Here is a 20,134-nt window from a genome sequence, read left to right on the forward strand (position 1 = left end):
ATTAGTCGTATGCAGGTACGAATCGAGTTCGTTAAAATGAATAGTTGACATTAATACAGAAAATGGAGGGATAGCGGTAGTAGGAGGGGGGTTAAAATCTGGTGCAACGTAATCCGGAGTAAGTAAGGTAAGAAAATTAGTTAATAGCGAATTGGTGAATACTGGTGGCGATACATGTTCAGATACCCGTGTTAGTGAACGTATAGCGTTCCAAAGGTGAGAAGCAGGGATATGATTGGATAAGAAAGAAATGAAAGATTGCCATGCAGCGCGCCGCTTGGAATTGAATACACGTTTCGAGTAGGCTATATGATATTTTTAAAGAAAGTAATAGGGAGGAGTTAATGTTTCACGATATACGCGAAGCAATCGCCGACGTTTCTGGATCAGTTGGTGGCACTCGTTTTCCTACCAACATAAACAATGAGGTTACTGTACGGGGCGAGCCGTAACTGTCTTGTGTGGATAATGAACATGGATATAATCATGCATTATGCTAAGTAGGGTAGAATAGTTAAAATCACTATCAGATATTAAGTTGATGCGATGAGTTAGATAAGAGGTGAATGTGTGACTGTCGAAGTTGCGCAAGGAGCGGACATTACTAACGCCTGCGGATGAAACGGGGTCAGATGAGGTCGGCCTGGTCCATAAGTAATAATAAGTGGAAAGTGATCACTAGTATGTGTGTCAGGCAAAGTGCGCCATTTGATGTCATATGCCATAGCGGGTCGACATAGGGATAAATCAACCGCACTAGGAGGAGTTCCTGGGGGGGGGAGGTTAAGCGAGTGGGAGATCCGTCATTTAAAATAATCAAATCATGGTGCTGGGTAGCGGCAAGGAGATGAGATCCTTTCGGCGAATCGGAGTTACATCCCCAAGCAGAAACGGTGGCTGTCGAGGTCTCCGAGAATAATAACTTTGGTCATGGAATCGAATTGATGAAAAAACTGGGACCATTGATGTTCCGTGTTGTATATCAAATCAAATCAAATCAAATCAAATCAAATCAAATCAAATCAAATCAAATCAAATCAAATCAAATCAAATCAAATCAAATCAAATCAAATCAAATCAAATCAAATCAAATCAAATCAAATCAAATCAAATCAAATCAAATCAAATCAAATCAAATCAAATCAAATCAAATCAAATCAAATCAAATCAAATCAAATCAAATCAAATCAAATCAAATCAAATCAAATCAAATCAAATCAAATCAAATCAAATCAAATCAAATCAAATCAAATCAAATCAAATCAAATCAAATCAAATCAAATCAAATCAAATCAAATCAAATCAAATCAAATCAAATCAAATCAAATCAAATCAAATCAAATCAAATCAAATCAAATCAAATCAAAAAATCTTTATTTGCAAATAAGGTGTCCACCTCGGTGGCAAATGGTACACTAAAGTACATTATTGTCAAGCACTAAATATTAAATTAACAAGAGAAGAAAATGTTCCTATAAAACAATATTATACGATTTACGCTAACATTTTTTTCTATTAAACACACAGATCATCCTTAATAATTTTATACTGTTTACAAAATTCTACTTATAATATCTCCTGTACTACTTACAAATATAGTCAACTGATATACAGTATGTGGAATTACTTCAAATGATATTGTACAACTGGTATAAGATTAAAATTTACATTGCATTTATTTACTTTTTTTACCCATTCTGGAACCTAAGTAGCATAACGACCTGCTACGTCTTAACCAGCGGGCAATAAAGATTGAAAATAATGAGATCTTTGCAAGCAATACCGAGAACTTAGATATTAGGAATGCCATATTGTATGTGTAGAAGTTGATAGTGTAGCATATAATGGGTAAGCATGGCCACACCACAGAAACCGGGACCATCACAACGCTCTATATTAAAGCCTTTGAAATGAAACACAGTATCGGGCAAAAATCAGGTCTCCTGTAATGCTATATTCTGTGGGATAATTTCATCAATAATGAGTTTTAATTCATACTCTTTCTTAATTATACTCCTAGCATTCCGCTGGATTATTTTTTTTCATAGAAGTTTAAAATATTGTGTAAGCTATCGCGGAGTTGGTAAAGGACGTGGAGACTTGCGGTTTGTCTCCAAATAGGTGAAGTAACTGAAGAAATATTTGTTAGATATTGTTCTGAAAGTGAGCCCTTTGACGTTGTGCATTAGTATTGGACGTGGTAGAAGGGGGAGTTTGAGGAATCTCGTGTGATGGAGACGTAAAAGGAAGGGGTGAACCAGTAGCTATAGCAAGCGTAGGTGGTAAAACTGGTTGAAGTGGAGGCGTAGGTGGAGGGCGAAAAGATTAAGATAACTCACTCTATCATAAGCAGGAAGGGGAGTTGGCCTTGGAGCTTGCAACACGACTTGTGTAAATTTACGCTTACCCGGGTTGTCGACAGTAGGGAGAGTAACTTCATCAGAAAGAGGGAGGCGGGGAAAGATGGGTATTTAGTGCGGGGTAGAATTCTGGAGGCTGCCGTTGTGAAGATGCCTCCGAAAAGGAAATATTTTCAGTGCTCATAAGCTTCTCAATTGATGTTTGATTTTTATGCGCTGGACAGTCTAAGGAACCCGTAGAATGTGCTCGTTGACAACGTAGACATCTTCTAGTAGATTCTGAACACTCAGATGTGAGATGTTGAAGTGAACAGTTTCCACAACGAGGCACCCAAACCTGATCAGTTTTGTTAGTATGGCCATATCTTTGACAATTGCTACAGAGGATAGGAGCAAAAATATACGGTTGAACCTCCAAGTGAACCTGATATAGATATACATGCTGAGGGAGATGCTGAGAGTGAAACACCAGTTTAATAGACCCTGTAGGTAAATACTCCACACCGTTCGGCTTGAAGACCTTGCATTTGATCCGCTGGGCCGATTTGACAGATATTATGGATTTGAGGTGTTTAAGGATGACTTCGTTGGGTAAATCCTTATCAACACCTCGAATAATACCAACGCGAAAGATATTAGAGCTGGGAATATAAGCCTTGACGTCAATGGGGGAGAGAAGTGAATTTCGTAAAAAAGGCATTGGCTTGTGCAATGTGCAGCAGATTGAAACACCACCTGCAAGCGATTACGACCTTTCTTGTGATACCTTTAACGTAGATCTCATTATCGTAGAATATACGGCCCAAGGCCACAGGATGCAGTTGCCCGATATTTTTGGTACCATTAGATACTACGAAAACAATAAACTGCCCGAAATGGGCTTGTGGGTAATACTCCGGTTCTAATGGAGGCGCAGATGGTAAACTAGGACTCTCATTTGAATTGGAAGGTGATTGCACTTGCTGAGAAGTCACTGAAGGGTTTGAAATTAAAGAAGCACCGTTGAGACGCACAATTTCTTCATGAACCACGTTTAAGGGAGGATCTTGCACGTCTTCACCTTCACTATCAGTTTCCATTTTTGGCACTTGTACACTGCTTGGAGTGAAGCGACCACACACGATGTGCCACTACTCGCCATACGATACCCAAACACTCATCACAACGAACACCGCGTACTACAGAGGCACGACTGACGTGATCCACTGTAAAGTGCAGACCACGTTTCATTGATGTAGGTACTTACATTGAAATCACATGTATTAAAATGCAATCTACACACTCGGGAAGAATTGTTAGGTACCCAGAGATCCGACTTTATCACTTTGCCTCAAAATATCTTGCCTCCATTTTTATCATATAATGCAATGCGTAGGGAACCTATGAAAAGTCACATTTATTTTTTTAAACTGTATCCGCAGTACCTAGAGGTACACAACATCGCACCATCTTCTCCACCTCACAGACACTCACCGACAGAAACAATACTCACAATAATTTGTACGAAAACCACACAGCATCACAATTACTTCGCACATCACAATATTAAAGTCCGCCGAGATCAGAACAGAAACATCACATCTAGCGGCCAAACAGTGAACACCGTCGGCCGTCCTTTCAGCGGTAAATCAGTAGCAGTCTCACAAGGGGGCATTCCATACTCGTCACCACCGATTTCGCTCAAATTTATAGAACATGCAGGGCTTGGCTAGAAATGAAAGTACCCGAAGTGGGAACTCCAGATGGCCAAGCGTATAGAAAATAAAAATAAAAATATTGACGCGGCTCTTGCAATGTATAAGCCACTTACGTTAGCGCGCATGCCGAGCAGTTGTTGGCGTAGCGGTAAGAGCTCGGGCTGGTAATTCGATGGTCGTGGGTTCGACTCTCCGTGTGGAGACTGTTTCCTCTGTCAACTTTTATGTTATTCACTTTCCAATTACGCAAAGAGGTGAATAATTAATTTTATTTATTTATACGCAAAAGGCATAGAAAAGGTAAAGAATGGGATTTCACTGTCATTGTCTACAGTCTACAGTCGCCAGGAGGAACCTTCACTTGTCAGGTAAAAAAGAATCTTACAGCGAAATGACTATTCACATTTATGGCCCATTTCCCAAGGAGGGCAGATAGCCAATAAAGGAGAAGAAAAGAAGAATTTCTGTTTGAACACATCGGGAAAGTTCGCAACTCCAAATTTTCTACAATTGTGCGCTCATTAAAGAAAAGTGACGTCCTGTATGCCTTTTGCATATAAATAAAATAAATTAAAATAAATGAATAATATAAAATTGAGAAAAATATTCTCCACACGCGGAGTCGAACCCACTACCATCGATTTACTACCCCAAGCTCTGACCGCTACGCCAACAACTGCTCGGCGTTCGCATTAGTACGTGGCTTATATGGCGCGAGAGCCGCGTCAACATTTTTATTTTTATTTTCTATACGCTTGGCCATCTGGAGTTCCCACTTTGGGTACTTTCATTTCTAGCCAAGCCCTGCATGTTCTATAAATTTGAGCGAAATCGGTGGTGACGAGTGGGGAATGTCCCCTTGTCAGCCTTGTATAGCTCGTAGGCAAGGGTTTAATATAGACATTGTTTGACAGTGATTCTCGTACTATACGCGAACCTTTTCTTGAGCCCTGAGCTCTCTAGTGCTGAATCGGTAGAGCTCGGTTTTCTTCGACATCCATATTAACAACCTTTGAAACACAAACTGTGCATCGCTGTGCGACATCTGTCGTACACTTTACGAACTAGTACTGATGTTGTTTACACAGCAAAGCCAAACTATATAATTCATGCTAGGAACAAGATTCGCATCGAGAAATGTTATATAATGTTAAATAATGTATGTGTGACAGAGTTGTTGGCGTAAGATAATAAATGTTTAGAAAATGCATATCGATCGATCATACTATCGATTCAATTCAGATTTCATTTCCATCGAGTTGGCAGTATAACCGGAACCGTTAGCGCTCCCTCCTTACCCCACACCCCGTAAAAATCGGGCTCAAGGAAAAGTTCGCATATAGTAAAGTACGTCCGTGTGTCTCGTACGGTGCGAATCGTTCTTTGGTTGCAGTCTGGTGTTTGCCTGCGGTGACAAGTAGTGTGTGAACGTTTGGCGAGTGTGTGTCTGTGTGAGATTTGGCGATGGATACTGATAGTGGGGGAGATGTGGCACCGGATCCCTCCTCCAATGCCAATGTTGGTCGTGAAGAAACTGTGTCGATGCAAACTGATTTGATTAATCTCACTTCAAATATGAATTCATTACAGCAGCCCTTACAACCTCAACAGTCTAATGCCGCTCAGCCACCTTCCCCACCTCCTGAAGAGTTGGAGGTTTATCGACAGGCTCATTTTGGTCCATTTATTGTCTTTATTGAATCAACTAAGTCGAAAAATATTGGTGGGCTACATCCCATGGCGCTTGGGCGATTGTTTCACGATAATGATATTTTTGTGAAAGGTATAACGCCCAAAGAACGAAATAGATTATTGGTGGAATTTCGTTCCGCGATCCAAGGTAATTCCTTTCTACGTCATTCAATACTTGCAACTCACTCTTTGAAAGCATATATTCGCAGTTCCAATATCTTTCGTGTTGGACTTATACGTGGTGTGGAAAAGAACGTTTCTGATTCTGACATTCTTAAATACCTCAAATCTGATGTTCGGGTCAAATCAGTCAAGCGGCTTAACCGTAAGGTTGTGGAGCCCAGTGGAGTGACCTACGTTCCTACTGGAACAGTTAAGATTGTTTTTCGCTCTCAGACTCTTTCTCAATACGTCTCTTTGTTTCAAGGGCATTTAGAAGTTCACCCTTTCATATTCTCTCCGATTATATGTTCAAAATGTCAGCGATATGGACACACGATCAAAAACTGTCAGGCTAAGTCACCCCGATGTGGGCATTGTGCGTTACATCACCTTACATCTGAGTGTCAGGAAAATATTCGCCGATGTGTTCAGTGTCATCAGGAACATTATACTGGCCCATTAAACTGCCCTACTCATCAACAGCAAACTGCCCTTAAAAAGCTTATGTGTACAGACAATCCATCCTTTTCTTTCTTTTTTGCTATTTGCTTTATGTCGCACCGACACAGTTAGGTCTTATGGCGACGATTATCCTCTTCTGAGGCGTCTGCTAGAATACCCTAGACCCAATTTGACATGTCCAATAATACCCATCATTTTCCACCTCTTCCTTCTACTAGTTCCTCTTCACCTGTGGAAACCCCCAGGAAACGTATTTACTCAGGTAGTTATGAAAGAGTCCCGTCCCATTCCAACACCTGGTTTTGATAAGTCTGGGTATCTTAATCTCATCAGACCAACTCCAGTGTCTTCACATACCTCGGTCTTTCCATCCTCTTCATCTTCATCCTCCCCGTCCCCTATTCCGTCTACGTCCCGTAATTCTCTGTGTTTACCTTCAGCTCCTTCTCAAACATCTAGTTCCCCTGTGTTACGCCAAAAGGCTCATCTCCAAAGTGGTATTCATCAACTACTTCTATTCAATTATTAGGGGACCAACCACATGTTGCACATACACTTTATCAGCTTCGTGACTGTGTGCACACTATGTTCTCTTTAGATGCTACGGATCCTGCAGTGGAATGCTAGGAGTATTCCTTCTAAACGGTATGAGTTACAATTTTTGGTAAACGAAATTTCCCCTTTCATTATAGCATTACAGGAGACTTGGTTTTCCCCATCCTCTGAGTTTTATTTAAATGGCTTTAATGTTGAGCGTTCTGATGGTGATGGTTTCGGTGGTGTTGCTTTATTTATTCACCATAGTTTATCCTATCAACGTATTCATATCTCTTATTGTATACCCCATACGTTTGTTATCGGTATCTCATATAATCGCCTTTTCATTATTAACCTTTACTGCCCTCCAGATCTTTCTATTTCTCATATTCAATGGTGTCGATTCTTGCAGCAATTTTCTTCTCATAACGAGCTTTTCCTCTTAGGAGATTTCAATATTCATCATTCTATGTGGGGAAGCAGTTGTGATACATACCTGGGTTCTTATTTCCTCACTGCTTCTCAATCGCACGACTTCGTCATTTAAACGATGGTTCTCCCACGCGCCTCACTCCCCCGGCTCTCCTCCAAGTGCTGTGGATTTATCATTATGTCGTCCTGCAATGGCTTCGGTTGTAACTCGGCATCGCCTTTCTGATACACATTCTAGCGACCATTTCCCTATTGTTCTTACGTATGGTCTTGGTAGGTTTCCTAGTTCTTCTTCCACTCCTACATGTATTAGTAATGTTCGCTCCCTCCGTCACTTTGATAGAGTATCTTTTATTTCTTATGTTACACATCGTATTGAGCTTATCTCGGATACTATTTTGTCCTTTTCTACTCTCTTTCAATTTATACAAGATTATCTCGATCTTTACCATCCCTATAAACCTCTTTCTTCTCACTCTGCTCGTCCCTCTTCCTATTTACGATGGTGGGACTCAGAGTGCCATAATCTTGTTCTTAAACGACACCGCTTATTTCGGATATATAGGAAAACATTAGCCCCCATCATTATTTCCGTCTTAAACAACATATTGCTTACACTAGACGAGTTTTTCTTTCTAAACGCCGTGCTGCATGGCAATCCTTTATTTCCTCCCTAAACGCTCATACTTAGTATTCTCAATTATGGAGTGCTATTCGTTCACTTACCTGAGCTTCTCAATACATTCCACCCTCTGTCACCCCTCCACAGCTCCTATCTATATTTCCCAACTCACTCACTCCTGATTATGTCGTGCCCGACTTTATTATCCCCCTGTCTCCATGCTCTTCCCGCTTTTCTGTATTACTCCAACCTATACACCTTCCTGAACTTGAGGCCACCTTGTGTAACGCAAAGAGTTCGTCTTCAGGCCCTGATTATATATCATACGATATGCTCCGGATCCTCCCTCTACGTGCTAAACAAGCTTTATTAGCTCTCTACAATAATATACTTCTCACTACTTCTGTTCCTACCTCTTGGAATGAATTTTTTTTGGTGCCTATCCCCAAACCTTGTCAACTGCCGCTAACAGCTTTCGAGGGATTGTCCTTGGTTGGTGTATCCGCAAGACGGTTTTAAAAATTCTCCTTCAACGACTCCTGTGGTCTCTTGAATATTATAATTTGGTTCCCAAATATCAATTCGCCTACTTTAAAGGTCGTTGTGCTCAAGATGCTATTAAAATTTTAATTATATATATCTTATTAGCGCAAATTCGTAAGGATTGTCTTATTGCTATTTTTTTGGACATAAGAGGAGCCTTTGACTCCATACCACTTCATCTTCTCTGGACTAATCTCGCACAGAAAGGTTTTCCTGCTCATTTTCTCCACATCTTGCATAATTTGTTTATGTATCGGAAACTTTCACTTAAATCCGCTTATTCTTCTCTTCCTTGTCGTCTGTCATCTGTCGGTGTTCCTCAGGGAGATATTTTAAGTGGACTGCTGTTCGCCCTGTATATGAGTAATCTTGAACAACTGGTTAGATAAAAAGCTCGCATTTTCTTTTATGCTGATGATATAGTTCTTTATTATTCCCATAGTAATGTTGATGTGTGTCGTCACTATGTATATCAGCTAATGGAGCAAGTCATTACATAGCTTACTTTCCATGGTCTTCAACTTTCCACCTCCAAATGCTGTGCAATGTTTTTTACCTCTAAGCGTAGGTTTAATTCTGAGCCATTCCTTTTTCTTCCTCCCATAAATACCTTGGTGCCATGCTAGACCTCTCGTTATCTTGGAAACATCATATTACTCAGTTACGTAATTCTTCTGATATGCATATTAAAATTCTCCAAGTGGTTACTAGACGATCATGGGGTGCTGACCCTGGCACAGCTCAGTTGTTATATTCAGCTACTATTCGCTCTCGACTCGACTACTGTGCGCATGTTATAGATACTGCGCCGGATTCGTTTCTTAACCACTTAAATGCTATAAAAATTTTAAGCCCTGAGAACTTGTGTTGGAGCGTTGTTGTCTACCCCTACTAATGCTGTCCTTGTCGAGACCGGTGAGCTCCCTCTTCCCATTCGCCGTAAACTGATAACATCTAAATATTTACTTAAAAGATTTGCCCTGGCTCAACACCCATTGCTTCCTAAATTGCAGTTATTAGATGAATACTCCCTTCTTTCAGAGGCCCGCCGTCGTAAGATGCCTGCTTTGTTGTATGCATATCAATTTCTTCTCTCCTATAAAAATACTATCTCACGCACTCCTTCTTCTCTCTTTTATTCAGTATATTTTGACTGTTTATTTTTTGTCCCTTCTATCATTATCTCCCCTACATCTTCCGTTTCCTCTTCTATTCCTGGTTCTTCGTTGACTGGCTCTCCTTTTAAAAACCTACGTTTTGCTCTAAGTGATTCTGGCGTCAACATATATACAGACGGCTCAAAAAACTTTTCTGGCGTTGGAGCAGTGTTCTATATTGTCAATACCAATGTTGCTGAACTCTATCGTTTACCCAATGACTTTTCTATCTACACTGCGGAACTTTTTGCTATTCGTCAAGCTCTCATGTACATTAAGCATCACTCTATACCTAAAGCAGCTATTTATATGGATTCTCTCAGTGCCGTTCAGTCGCTCATGTCCTCTCATCTTTCTTTTAACTGGTATTTGTATCGTGTTAAAAGTCTCATTTATACCTTGCATCAATCTGGGGTGGTTCTCACTTTCGTCTGGATCCCTAGTCATATAGGTATCTATGGGAATGAACAGGCGGATTTATTTGCTAAGCGAGCTGCTCGTGATGGAAAATCCCTACTTAAACTTGCAGTTTCTTTACCCGATTTTTACCCTGTTCTTAAACATTCCGTTTATCGTCATTGGCAAGAAGATTGGACTCGATCAGCTTCTTATAAAGGTCGCTATTATTATAATATCCAGCCTTGTATTCCTCCCTATCCTTGGTATTTGAAGGGTAACTATTCTCGCCGTCACATTACAAACATTATTCGTCTTCGCTTTAATCATGCCCTTACTCCTCTGTATAAACATCGCTTTAACTTCTTCCCGCACTCCTCCTGTTTATGTGGTACTCCGAGTGCTGATGTAAATCATTTATTATTCCAATGCCCTGTGTATGATTCTTTTCGTCCGGTTTTTATTTCTCGTCTTATCAGTCTTCAGAAATCTCTCCCCACCAATGTCTCCTGTTTGCTTACCGATATGTCTCCTGCTATAATACATGCTATCAATCAATATTTGGATGACTCTCATATTCATTTGTAAATGACTGTCTTTTTATTGTTCGCACGGTTACATACTCCTGCTTCCACTGTTTTTTGCTTCTAAGCACTTCCTTTGCTATTTTTCGCACTACTTAAGGTGTGTACATAGACATGATGCTCAACTCTGTTCTTGTGACCTTCGCAGAGAGAGACTAATTGCGTGTGACCTTCGTAGTGAGAATAATTGCGTGTGATTTCGCATTATAAGTGTAATATCACGATAATAAGTGTTGTGGCTGGGTGAAATAATAGAGCCCATAACCTCCCCAACAACAACAACAACAACAACAACAACGCATATAGTAACCGTGATCGACGTTCTCAAAATATGGTGGTATATTCACTGTTATAAGTAACTTGCTCTTTTCAGCTGACAGATGTTATTTTTAAGCGTGCTAAGCTGTGCTTGGTGCTAACCCATTCTCTTTGGTGCAAAGTAAGTCGGCGATTTGAATTTTAAGGGGAATTGTTCCATTAGCGTTGGAGTTCCCTCTTAGCAGTGCTCGTGTGCAGTTTGAGTTGACAGTTGCTGTGAGGAGGTAGCGTGGACGGTATAGAGTAGTGCTTTTGCGAGTGTAATACGTAAGTTATGGGGGAGCAAAGTGGTGGTGAGGAGTCTCCTGATCCTTCAACCCTCAAAGTTGCTCGGGAAGAGACAGTTCAAATGGAACAGGATGAGGATGATAGTCTAAGTGAGAATAGTAGTACAGTGAGTACACCTAATACACCCAATGAGGTAGTGAATAAAGAGACTGCTACTTCGAATTCGAAGACTGAGTCGCAGGAACTTTATCCTAGTACTCATTATGGACCTTTCATTATTTTTGTGGAGTCCACAGCATCAGGCAATGTCGGTAACATGCATCCTATGACCCTAGGTAGGACTTTCTATGAGAACAATATTCCAGGCATAAAATCAGTGGCCCGCAAGGGACGCAATAGGGTACAAATAGAATTTGTCTATGCTGTACAGGCAAATTCATTTTTGAAACACCCTATATTAGTTGAGCTGCAGTTACGGGCATACATACCTAGCTCTAATGTATTGCGGGTAGGAGTCATCAGGGGAGTAGAGAAGACCTTGACTGAGGATGCCATATTAAAGCACTTGAAGTCTCCTGCTACAATAAAATCTGTAAAACGTTTGAACCGTCGAGTTGTTAACGAAGAAGGCACACAGTATGTACCTACTGGATCTATCAAAGTGGTTTTTCGTGCACAGAAACTTCCACAGTACGTGTCTTTATATCAAGTGCATTTAGAGGTGGAGCCATATGTTTTTGCTCCCATCATCTGCAAAAAATGCCAGCGGTACGGGCACGTTGATAAGCATTGCAGAGCAACAAGTCCCAGGTGTGGGAAATGTGCATTGCACCATACTACGGCGAACTGTACTGAAACTTTCTTTCAATGTGTGCATTGTCGCGGTTCCCATTCAACTGGCAATGTGGATTGTCCAACGCACCAACAGCAGGTCCACATTAAAAAGATAATGAGCCACCAGAATTTATCTTTCAAGGACGCTGTTCAAAAAGTCCAACCTAGGGAATATAATCTAGTGGACACTTCTCAAAATTTTCCCCCTTTAAATGGGGAGGGGCAGACTCCTACACAGTCGAATCCCCGTAAGAGGAAATTCACTCAAGTAATTTTAAAATCCCCGAGACCAGCACCAGCCCCAGGATATGATAAGGAAGGTTACCAAAATTTGGTTCGCGAGCTTCCCCGCATGGAGATGGCGGCTTCAAGACTTACACCTGTTTACGGCGGCGCAAACCGTCGGATGGAGGCACCTTTTGACGAACCTGTTGCCACGAGTAGCGCATCCATGGCGCAGCCACTTTCGTCATTTCATAGGCAAAGAGAACATCTTCAAAGTGGTCTTTATCAATCTATTCAGCAATTAGTACAACTATTGGGTGATCACCCCGCGTTAGCGCATAATGTATTCCAGTTAAGGGACAGGATTTGTAATTTTATTCAATTCTATGATCAGAATCACTCAATGGAATGCTAGAAGTCTCATGAACAAGCGTCATGAGCTATATAAATTAATACAGGAAACAGTACCTCACTTCGTAGCTATACAAGAAACTTGGTTTCATCTAGAGACTCGCATCAAGTATCCAAATTACACAGTTTTACGTAATGATGGACCCGGTTACGGGGGGGTTGCCTTTTTGGTCCACTCATCCGTGACATATAGCATCCATTTGAACATTCAGGCCATACCCCATACATATGTTATAGGATTATATTATATGCATTTTTTACTTGTGAATATCTACTGTCCTCCTGAATTTTCCATTACTGAGAGACAATGGAACCAATTCTTTCAACAATTTACTACCGAACCATATGTTTTTATCTTTGGGGACTTTAATCTTCATCACACCCTGTGGGGAGGACATTTGGATACCCTTCAAGGTACACAGTTCCTTAATGAAGTAAATAACCATGCTTTCGCTATTTTGAATGATGGCTCTCCTACGCGTTTGACTGCGCCTTCTGCCCCTCCTAGCGCAGTAGATTTAACATTGTGTAAGCGAAATATGGTGTCTATCGCTACATGGCATACTTTGAGTGATACTTATTCCAGTGATCATTTCCCTATTGTTATTACTTATGGAGTAGGCAGACCTTTTTCTCCACCCCCCCACACTGTTTCACATAACATGATTCGATCTTTAAGGAGTTTTAAACCACAAATATATACCGCCTACATTGAGGACGCGTTACAAAAAATACCGGTAAATACTTTTTCATATCAAACTTTAATGCAGATTTTAACAGCTTATATTAACCTTCATCACCCCATCAGCGCTTCACCTCCTTTATCTTCTAGAAAACCTGTGCATGTTAAGTGGTGGGATGAAGAATGCCATTTGATGATTCAAACTCGTAAAGTACTGTTTCGACAATATAGGCAGCACGCAACACCTGAGCATTACTTCCGGCTCAAACGACACATGGCACAAACCCGCCGACTTTTCCATCAAAAACGGCGTGACGCTTGGAGGGAGTTTATATCGTCCTTCACGCGCCAGGTTCCGATTGCAGACTTGTGGAATGCCATCAGGGCAATCACAAGAGTGACGCAGCACTCCCCTGCCAAGACCATCCCAGGTCAAGTATTATCAGATTTTCTTGTTAGAGAAACGCCAGATTTTGTAGTGCCACAGTATGTTCCTTACCAAGACCCACTAGACACACGTTTTTCCGTATTGCTACAACCCTGCGACTATCAGGAATTAGAAGCAGTACTCCGCTCATGCTCAAATTCTTCCCCAGGTCCAGATAATGTTTCCTATCAAATGCTCAAATTACTACCTATTCGCGCAAAGAAGGTATTACTAAATAGGTATAATGATATTATTCGCAATCACAGTACACCTGTTAGTTGGAATGAATTTTTCCTAATCCCCATTCTTAAAAACAAGCAGTTACCCACAGAGGTAAGTAATTATCGCGGTATAGTCCTCGGTTCGTGCATCCGTAAAGTGTTTCTAAAGATCTTACTTCGAAGAATCCTATGGGTATTAGAATACTATAACTTGACGCCTCGATATCAATATGCCTTTTTTAAGGGACGCAGTACATCTGATGCATTTAATAGTTTACTTTTAGCTCGTCATAGAAAACATAGTACCATAGCAGTTTTTCTTGATATTCAACGGGCTTATGATTCCGTACCTTTGCACATCTTATGGGAAAAACTTGCAACTCTTAAGATTCCTGAGGGATTTATTAGCATTCTCCGACAACTTCTGACTTATCGAACACTACGATTTAAATCGACGCCTTGTACACTCCAACCCCGGCAGGTAAGTAATGGGTTGCCTCAGGGCGATATTCTGAGTGGTATTCTTTTCGCTCTTTTTATGAAAGATTTTGAAACGGTCATTTTACGTCATGCTCGCATACAGGCGTATGCTGATGATTTTTTGATTTATTATACACACGAAGATTTACAGCTCTGTAGACAACATATTAGTCTCGCGCTTTATGAAGCTAGAACATGGTTAGAGGCCCATGGGTTAAATCTTTCCATAGCGAAATGTCGAGCAATGATATTTACACATCGCAGAACATATGACCGATCGCCACTTGCCTTTGATCAGTATGAAATACCAGTGGTTAGCCACCATAAATATCTTGGGTTATTTATCGATCAAAAACTTACATGGAAACATCATTTTTTATATTTGCGTTCGAAGAGTGAAAGGTATATTCAGGTTATACAGGCCGTAACCCGTAGGCAATGGGGGGCAGATCCCGTTGTGGTGCTATCTCTGTACAAAACCACTATTCGGACGATATTGGATTACGGATCACATATTTTCGACGTAGCATCTTCTACTAACTTACATATTCTTAACACTTGTCAATATCAAGCAATACGATCCTGTATTGGAGCTTTACAATCCACACCTACCAATGCCCTCCTCGTTGAAGCCTGCGAAGCTCCCTTACAAGTACGTAGAAAAATACTTGCAACGAAATATTTACTTAAAAAGTTTTCATTCACAAGTCATCCTCTAATTCCGAAGTTACAGTTACTCTCGGAGTATTATTCAGTTAGGCGCCAGGGTTTAAGCAGATTGCCTGCATTGTTTCATGCATTTAATACATTAAAGTCGAAGCAGTGTACCTTAATACACAGTGCTACTTTACTACCCTATACTTTACCCTATCCGGTTTCTTATTTTAAGCCTCAAATCATTTGGCCTATGCGTAATGGCTCTACTACATTTCCTTGTCTGCAGGGGATCGAGATATGTCCAGTTAAACGAGTGAAATTTTCTCATATTCCACGAAGCATAAACATTTTTACAGATGGGGCAAAGAACATTAATGGAGTCGGTTCCGCTTATTATATACCTTCTCTAAATTTTAGTGAACAATATGATTTGCCTAGTGACGTTTCGATTTTTACGGCGGAGCTATTTGCCATACAGCAAGCCTTACTTTTTGTTCAGCGAAAGGGATATACGCGAGCTACAATCTATACGGATTCGCTGAGTGCATTACAATCTTTGGTTTCTGATGAGTTATCCTATAATTGGTATATTTACAATGTCAAGAGTATCCTTTATATGCTTGACAATGTCGGTATTTCCATAACTTTAGTATGGGTACCAGGTCACGTGGGTATCGCCGGTAATGAAAAAGCAGACTGTTTTGCAAAACAAGCTTCTCGTCTCCCTGTTCCGAATACTAACAATATGGTTCCAGCTTCTGATTATGTAGTTATTTTTCGACAGGAGGGACGTTCAGACTGGCAGAATTTCTTCCGACAAACTGCACAAGTCAAAGGTAAATTTTATTATCATTTACAACCAAGCCTTTTAGTTAAACCCTGGTTTATACGAGGATCTTATACTAGACGACATATTATTAACATCATTCGGTTACGGTTTAATCATGCCCTCACACCACAATATCGATCACGGTTCCATTTAACGCAAGATACCAACTGTTTGTGTGGTACAGATATCCGTAATGGCGATTCTAATCACATCCTCTTTGAATGTTCTTTGTATGCTAACCAACGTAAAAAACTTATGGCTAACCTCCAGCGACTTAAGCAGGTTTTTCCTACCAGTGTTTCTTGTTTGCTCTGTAATCCTACAGAAGAGATTATTAGAGTGCTAAATTTGTTTCTAGATGAAGCCAAGATCGTGTTATAATTTTGTCTATAATATCCAGTGAGAATTACTCATGCTTTCTCAGGTTCCATTTGAGTGATTCCTCATATCATTAGTGTATTACTTGTGAGTGCTATTTTGGATTCTTAGTGTGGGTGACGCTTTAAACGCAGTGTGATGGCAAGATTGGAAGTTTCCCGTATGACAACAGTCTATACTAGCAAAATGGGGTAGTTATGTGATATAGTGAAGTTTCGTGTTTTGTGTTTTTCTACTTGCAAGTTCAGGCATCAATTATTGAATTGAAGTGTTTTCATTTATACTAGTGTGTTTACATGTGTAAGCGAGTATTGACTGGGTGAAATGTCGTAGACACAGCCCAATAAGCATCAGCAAGCAAGCAAGCAAGTTCCATTAGCGTTTGTTTGATGCATGCTACGGGGAATAAGGTGAAAGGTCCTATTAAAAATATGTAAGTTGTTTCGGATGCGAACATGTTAATTTATTTTCCTCCATACAATAATTCTAACTGCACGGGTTATTTGTTTTTATAATGCCTTTTTCAGGGCTCATGACCGCCGGGTTTCGACTACTAGCAAAGAGAATAAAAAAGGAAGAGGAAGAGAGAAAGTGAAGAAGGGTGAATCTTCTTCAAGCGAGAGTGGTACCAACAGCCGAAGGTTTGTATCGATGTTTTGTGTATATAGGCTAGTCCTCAAATGATGAATAGAGGTTGAACCTATAGTGAACCGGTGTAGTCTATATCGCATTTTGATATGCAGTAGGTAGGCCGTTGAATTTGTGTCTTCTACCCTTCGTTTTCGATTGCTGCGGACTTAAATAATAGTGTCTGCTTCTCATTCATCCAAAGCATGAACTCGGGGAGCGCAATTTATTAAATAAATTATCTCGGACATTTGCTTGTATGTAAACATCAGTATAATCAATAAATTGATGTGTACTTCTCTGTCTAGGGACTGCCTGGCCGAGGCGGTAAAGGCGTGCTCGGTTCGCCCGGAAGGACGTGGGTTCGAATCCCCGTCAGGAAGTCGTAAAATGTAAGAAACGAGATTTCCACTTCCGGAGGTGCATATGGCCCTGAGGTTCACTCAGCCTACACCAAAAATGAGTACCAGGTTAATTCCTGGGGGCAAAGGCGGCCGGGCGTAGAGCTAACCACCCTACCCCACCACGTGCCGTGGTTAACAATGGTGGAAGCCTTTACCTTCCAATCTTCCAAAGGCCTTCATGGTCTGTACGGAGGTGACTTTGCTTTGCTTTGTACTTCTCTGCCTAAGCCTAAAACAAGAAAACCTACGTATGATGCACCACCCTTAGTTAGCAGCATCGTGAAAAGTTTTTCTAGTCATTTGGTGATGGTGAAGTTTGGCAATTAAAATGATCACTCATAGCCACGCAAGACGACATCAACCGGGCGAGTTGGCCGTGCGGTTAGGGGCGCACTGCTGTGAGCTTGCATCCGGGAGATAGTGGGTTCGAATCGCATTGTCGGCAGCGCTGAAGGTGGATTCCCGTTGTTTCCCATTTTCACACTAGGCAAATGCTGGGGCTGTACCTTAAGGCCACGACCGCTTCCTTCCAACTCAGCCCTTTCCTGTCCCATTGTCGCCATAAGACCTGTCTGTGTCGGTGCAACGTACAGCCACTAGCAGAAAAAAAAACATCGAAAAAGATTACTGTATTATCGTGCCTCGTTATACCATTTAGAATCCCTCCTTACCAATACCAGTAGGGGATTGGCATTAGATTCACTGTCGGAGAGGATATTATACGGTGCTGTTATCTCGAAGCTGTCTGGCTCCTTGGCTAAATGGTTAGCATGCTGGCCTCTGGCCCAGAGGGTCCCGGGTTCGATTCCCGGCCGGGTCGGAGACTTTAACCTTAAATGTTTAACTCCCTTGGCTTGGGGACTGCGGTTTGTGATGTCCCCAACATCCCTTCAACTCACATACCACACATAACACTATCCTCCACCACAGTAACACGCATTTACCTAAACATGGCAGATGCCGCCACCCTCATCGGAGGGTCTGCCTTACAAGGGCTGTACTTGGCTAGAAATAGCCACACAAAATTAATTAAAAATCTTGAAGATAAATAAACATCCTGAAGACCAAAATATGTAAGCAGTGAAAGATTTAGAATTTATTGGCATTTTTGGAAAGCAGAACTTTCAGATGGCTTCATGGACCTTATTAAATATACAGGGAAACCATTACCCATTGATGCGTGCTCTCCGGAAATCAGAATCTAGGGTTCGATCAATATTTTTAGTTATATGCAGTGATCTGAACAGAAATCATGTGAAACAACATCTTATTTCCATTTCATTGTTGGTAGGCTATTTAGTTGTTTACTGTAACCATTAAATCATTACAACTTTGTGGGTTAATTATGTTGCGTATCTCATTTCATTTGGTTTGGTTCTTACTTCATTTAGAGGCTCATGGCTCATGGAGTTGTGTCGGTCATCTCCATTTCATTTGCTGTATTAGTGAATTCTGTCTGACCATCTATGATATACTTGCATAATAGTACTTGTAACCAGGGCTAGACTGGGCAGGGTGTGTTGTGATTTGGAAAAGGTTGCATTCAGTCATTGTGCAAACAGCCCAGAATTGTATCGCTCAGCTATCAGCTGTAAGTTCCTAATCTTTCCCTGCACATGTGTTAGCATGCATTGATATGAAGATATGTGATTCCCGTAATAACCACCAGCAGTCAGTTGGTCCAGCTGTTCATTAAAAGTTTTTGATCACCCTGTTTTGTACATCGAAGATTTCAATAGTCATAGCCCAGCATGGGGATACGAATTTGAAGATGACAATGGGTCCAACCTAAATAACTGGATTGAAGCAAACTCCCTACAACTCGTCTACAATGCTAAACATCCTGGCACATTTCATTCTGGCAGGTGGCTAAAGGATTATTCTCCTGACCTGTGCATAGTGTCACAGTCAACTCCTGAGAATCATCACATGGTACAACGAAAGGTCATCAGTTCCTTTCCTCACAGTCAACACAGACCAGTTATTATTTACTATGGCACTGAGATCCCTCTTGTGTCTTCAGTACCACAACCTCGTTGGAATTTTCGACTAGCAAAGTGGGATAAATTTGCAGAAGGACTTGATAACACTGTACAGTGGATACGACCAGTTCCTGAAAATTACAATAGATTTGTCAACGCCATAAAAGCTAATGCTAGGATGTTCATTCCCCGGGGATATCGCAAGACGTATATACCAGGATGGTCAGAAGAATGTAATCAGCTCTACACCGAATATCAGAACTCTCCTAATAAAACAACAGCTGATGAGTTGCTAAGGGCTCTAAATAAATCTAGGAGAGAGAAGTGGCACAGAACTACAGCAGAGATAGACTTCACACACTCTAGTCGTAAAGCCTGGAACCTCATAAGAAAACTTGGTAGTGACCGTACAATGAAACGCAGAAGTTTGCCAATGAACCCAAACACCATTGCCTCCAGACTGACACAAATCTCTAGAGCGAAGATGGACAAGGTACACGCAAGGTGTGTTAAGAAGCAACTAAGAACGAGAAGATCACAGTTGACATCCCATCCGGAGTATTCCTGTGACTTCAGTACTGATGAACTGGACAAGGCTCTATCCAAGATAAAGATAAATAAAGCTGCTGGTCTGGATGAAATCTATCCGGAGTTTCTGAAGGCCATAGGCCCTGGTACAAAACAATGGCTAGTCAACTTCTTCAATGAAATTCTACGAACTGGTAAATTACCTAAGTTGTTAAAACAAGCCAAAGTAATTGCAGTCTTGAAACCAGGAAAGGAAGGA

The 20,134-nt window shown here is 41.0% G+C and overlaps 1 protein-coding gene across 1 annotated transcript in view; it reads left to right on the forward strand.

Annotated features, from left to right (window-relative positions):
- The first annotated feature begins 16,709 nt into the window (after positions 1-16,709).
- Positions 16,710-20,134, forward strand: part of LOC136863257 (RNA-binding protein with serine-rich domain 1-A) — a 142,123-nt gene continuing 138,698 nt past the window's right edge. The window contains exons 1-2 of the mRNA XM_067139640.2: positions 16,710-16,767; positions 16,862-16,975. Of these exons, the coding sequence (XP_066995741.2) occupies positions 16,724-16,767; positions 16,862-16,975 (158 nt within the window). The 5' untranslated portion in view covers positions 16,710-16,723. The remainder of the gene's footprint in view (positions 16,768-16,861; positions 16,976-20,134) is intronic.

This window comes from Anabrus simplex, chromosome 2 (genome assembly GCF_040414725.1).
Source record: "Anabrus simplex isolate iqAnaSimp1 chromosome 2, ASM4041472v1, whole genome shotgun sequence".
Lineage (NCBI taxonomy): Eukaryota > Metazoa > Arthropoda > Insecta > Orthoptera > Tettigoniidae > Anabrus > Anabrus simplex.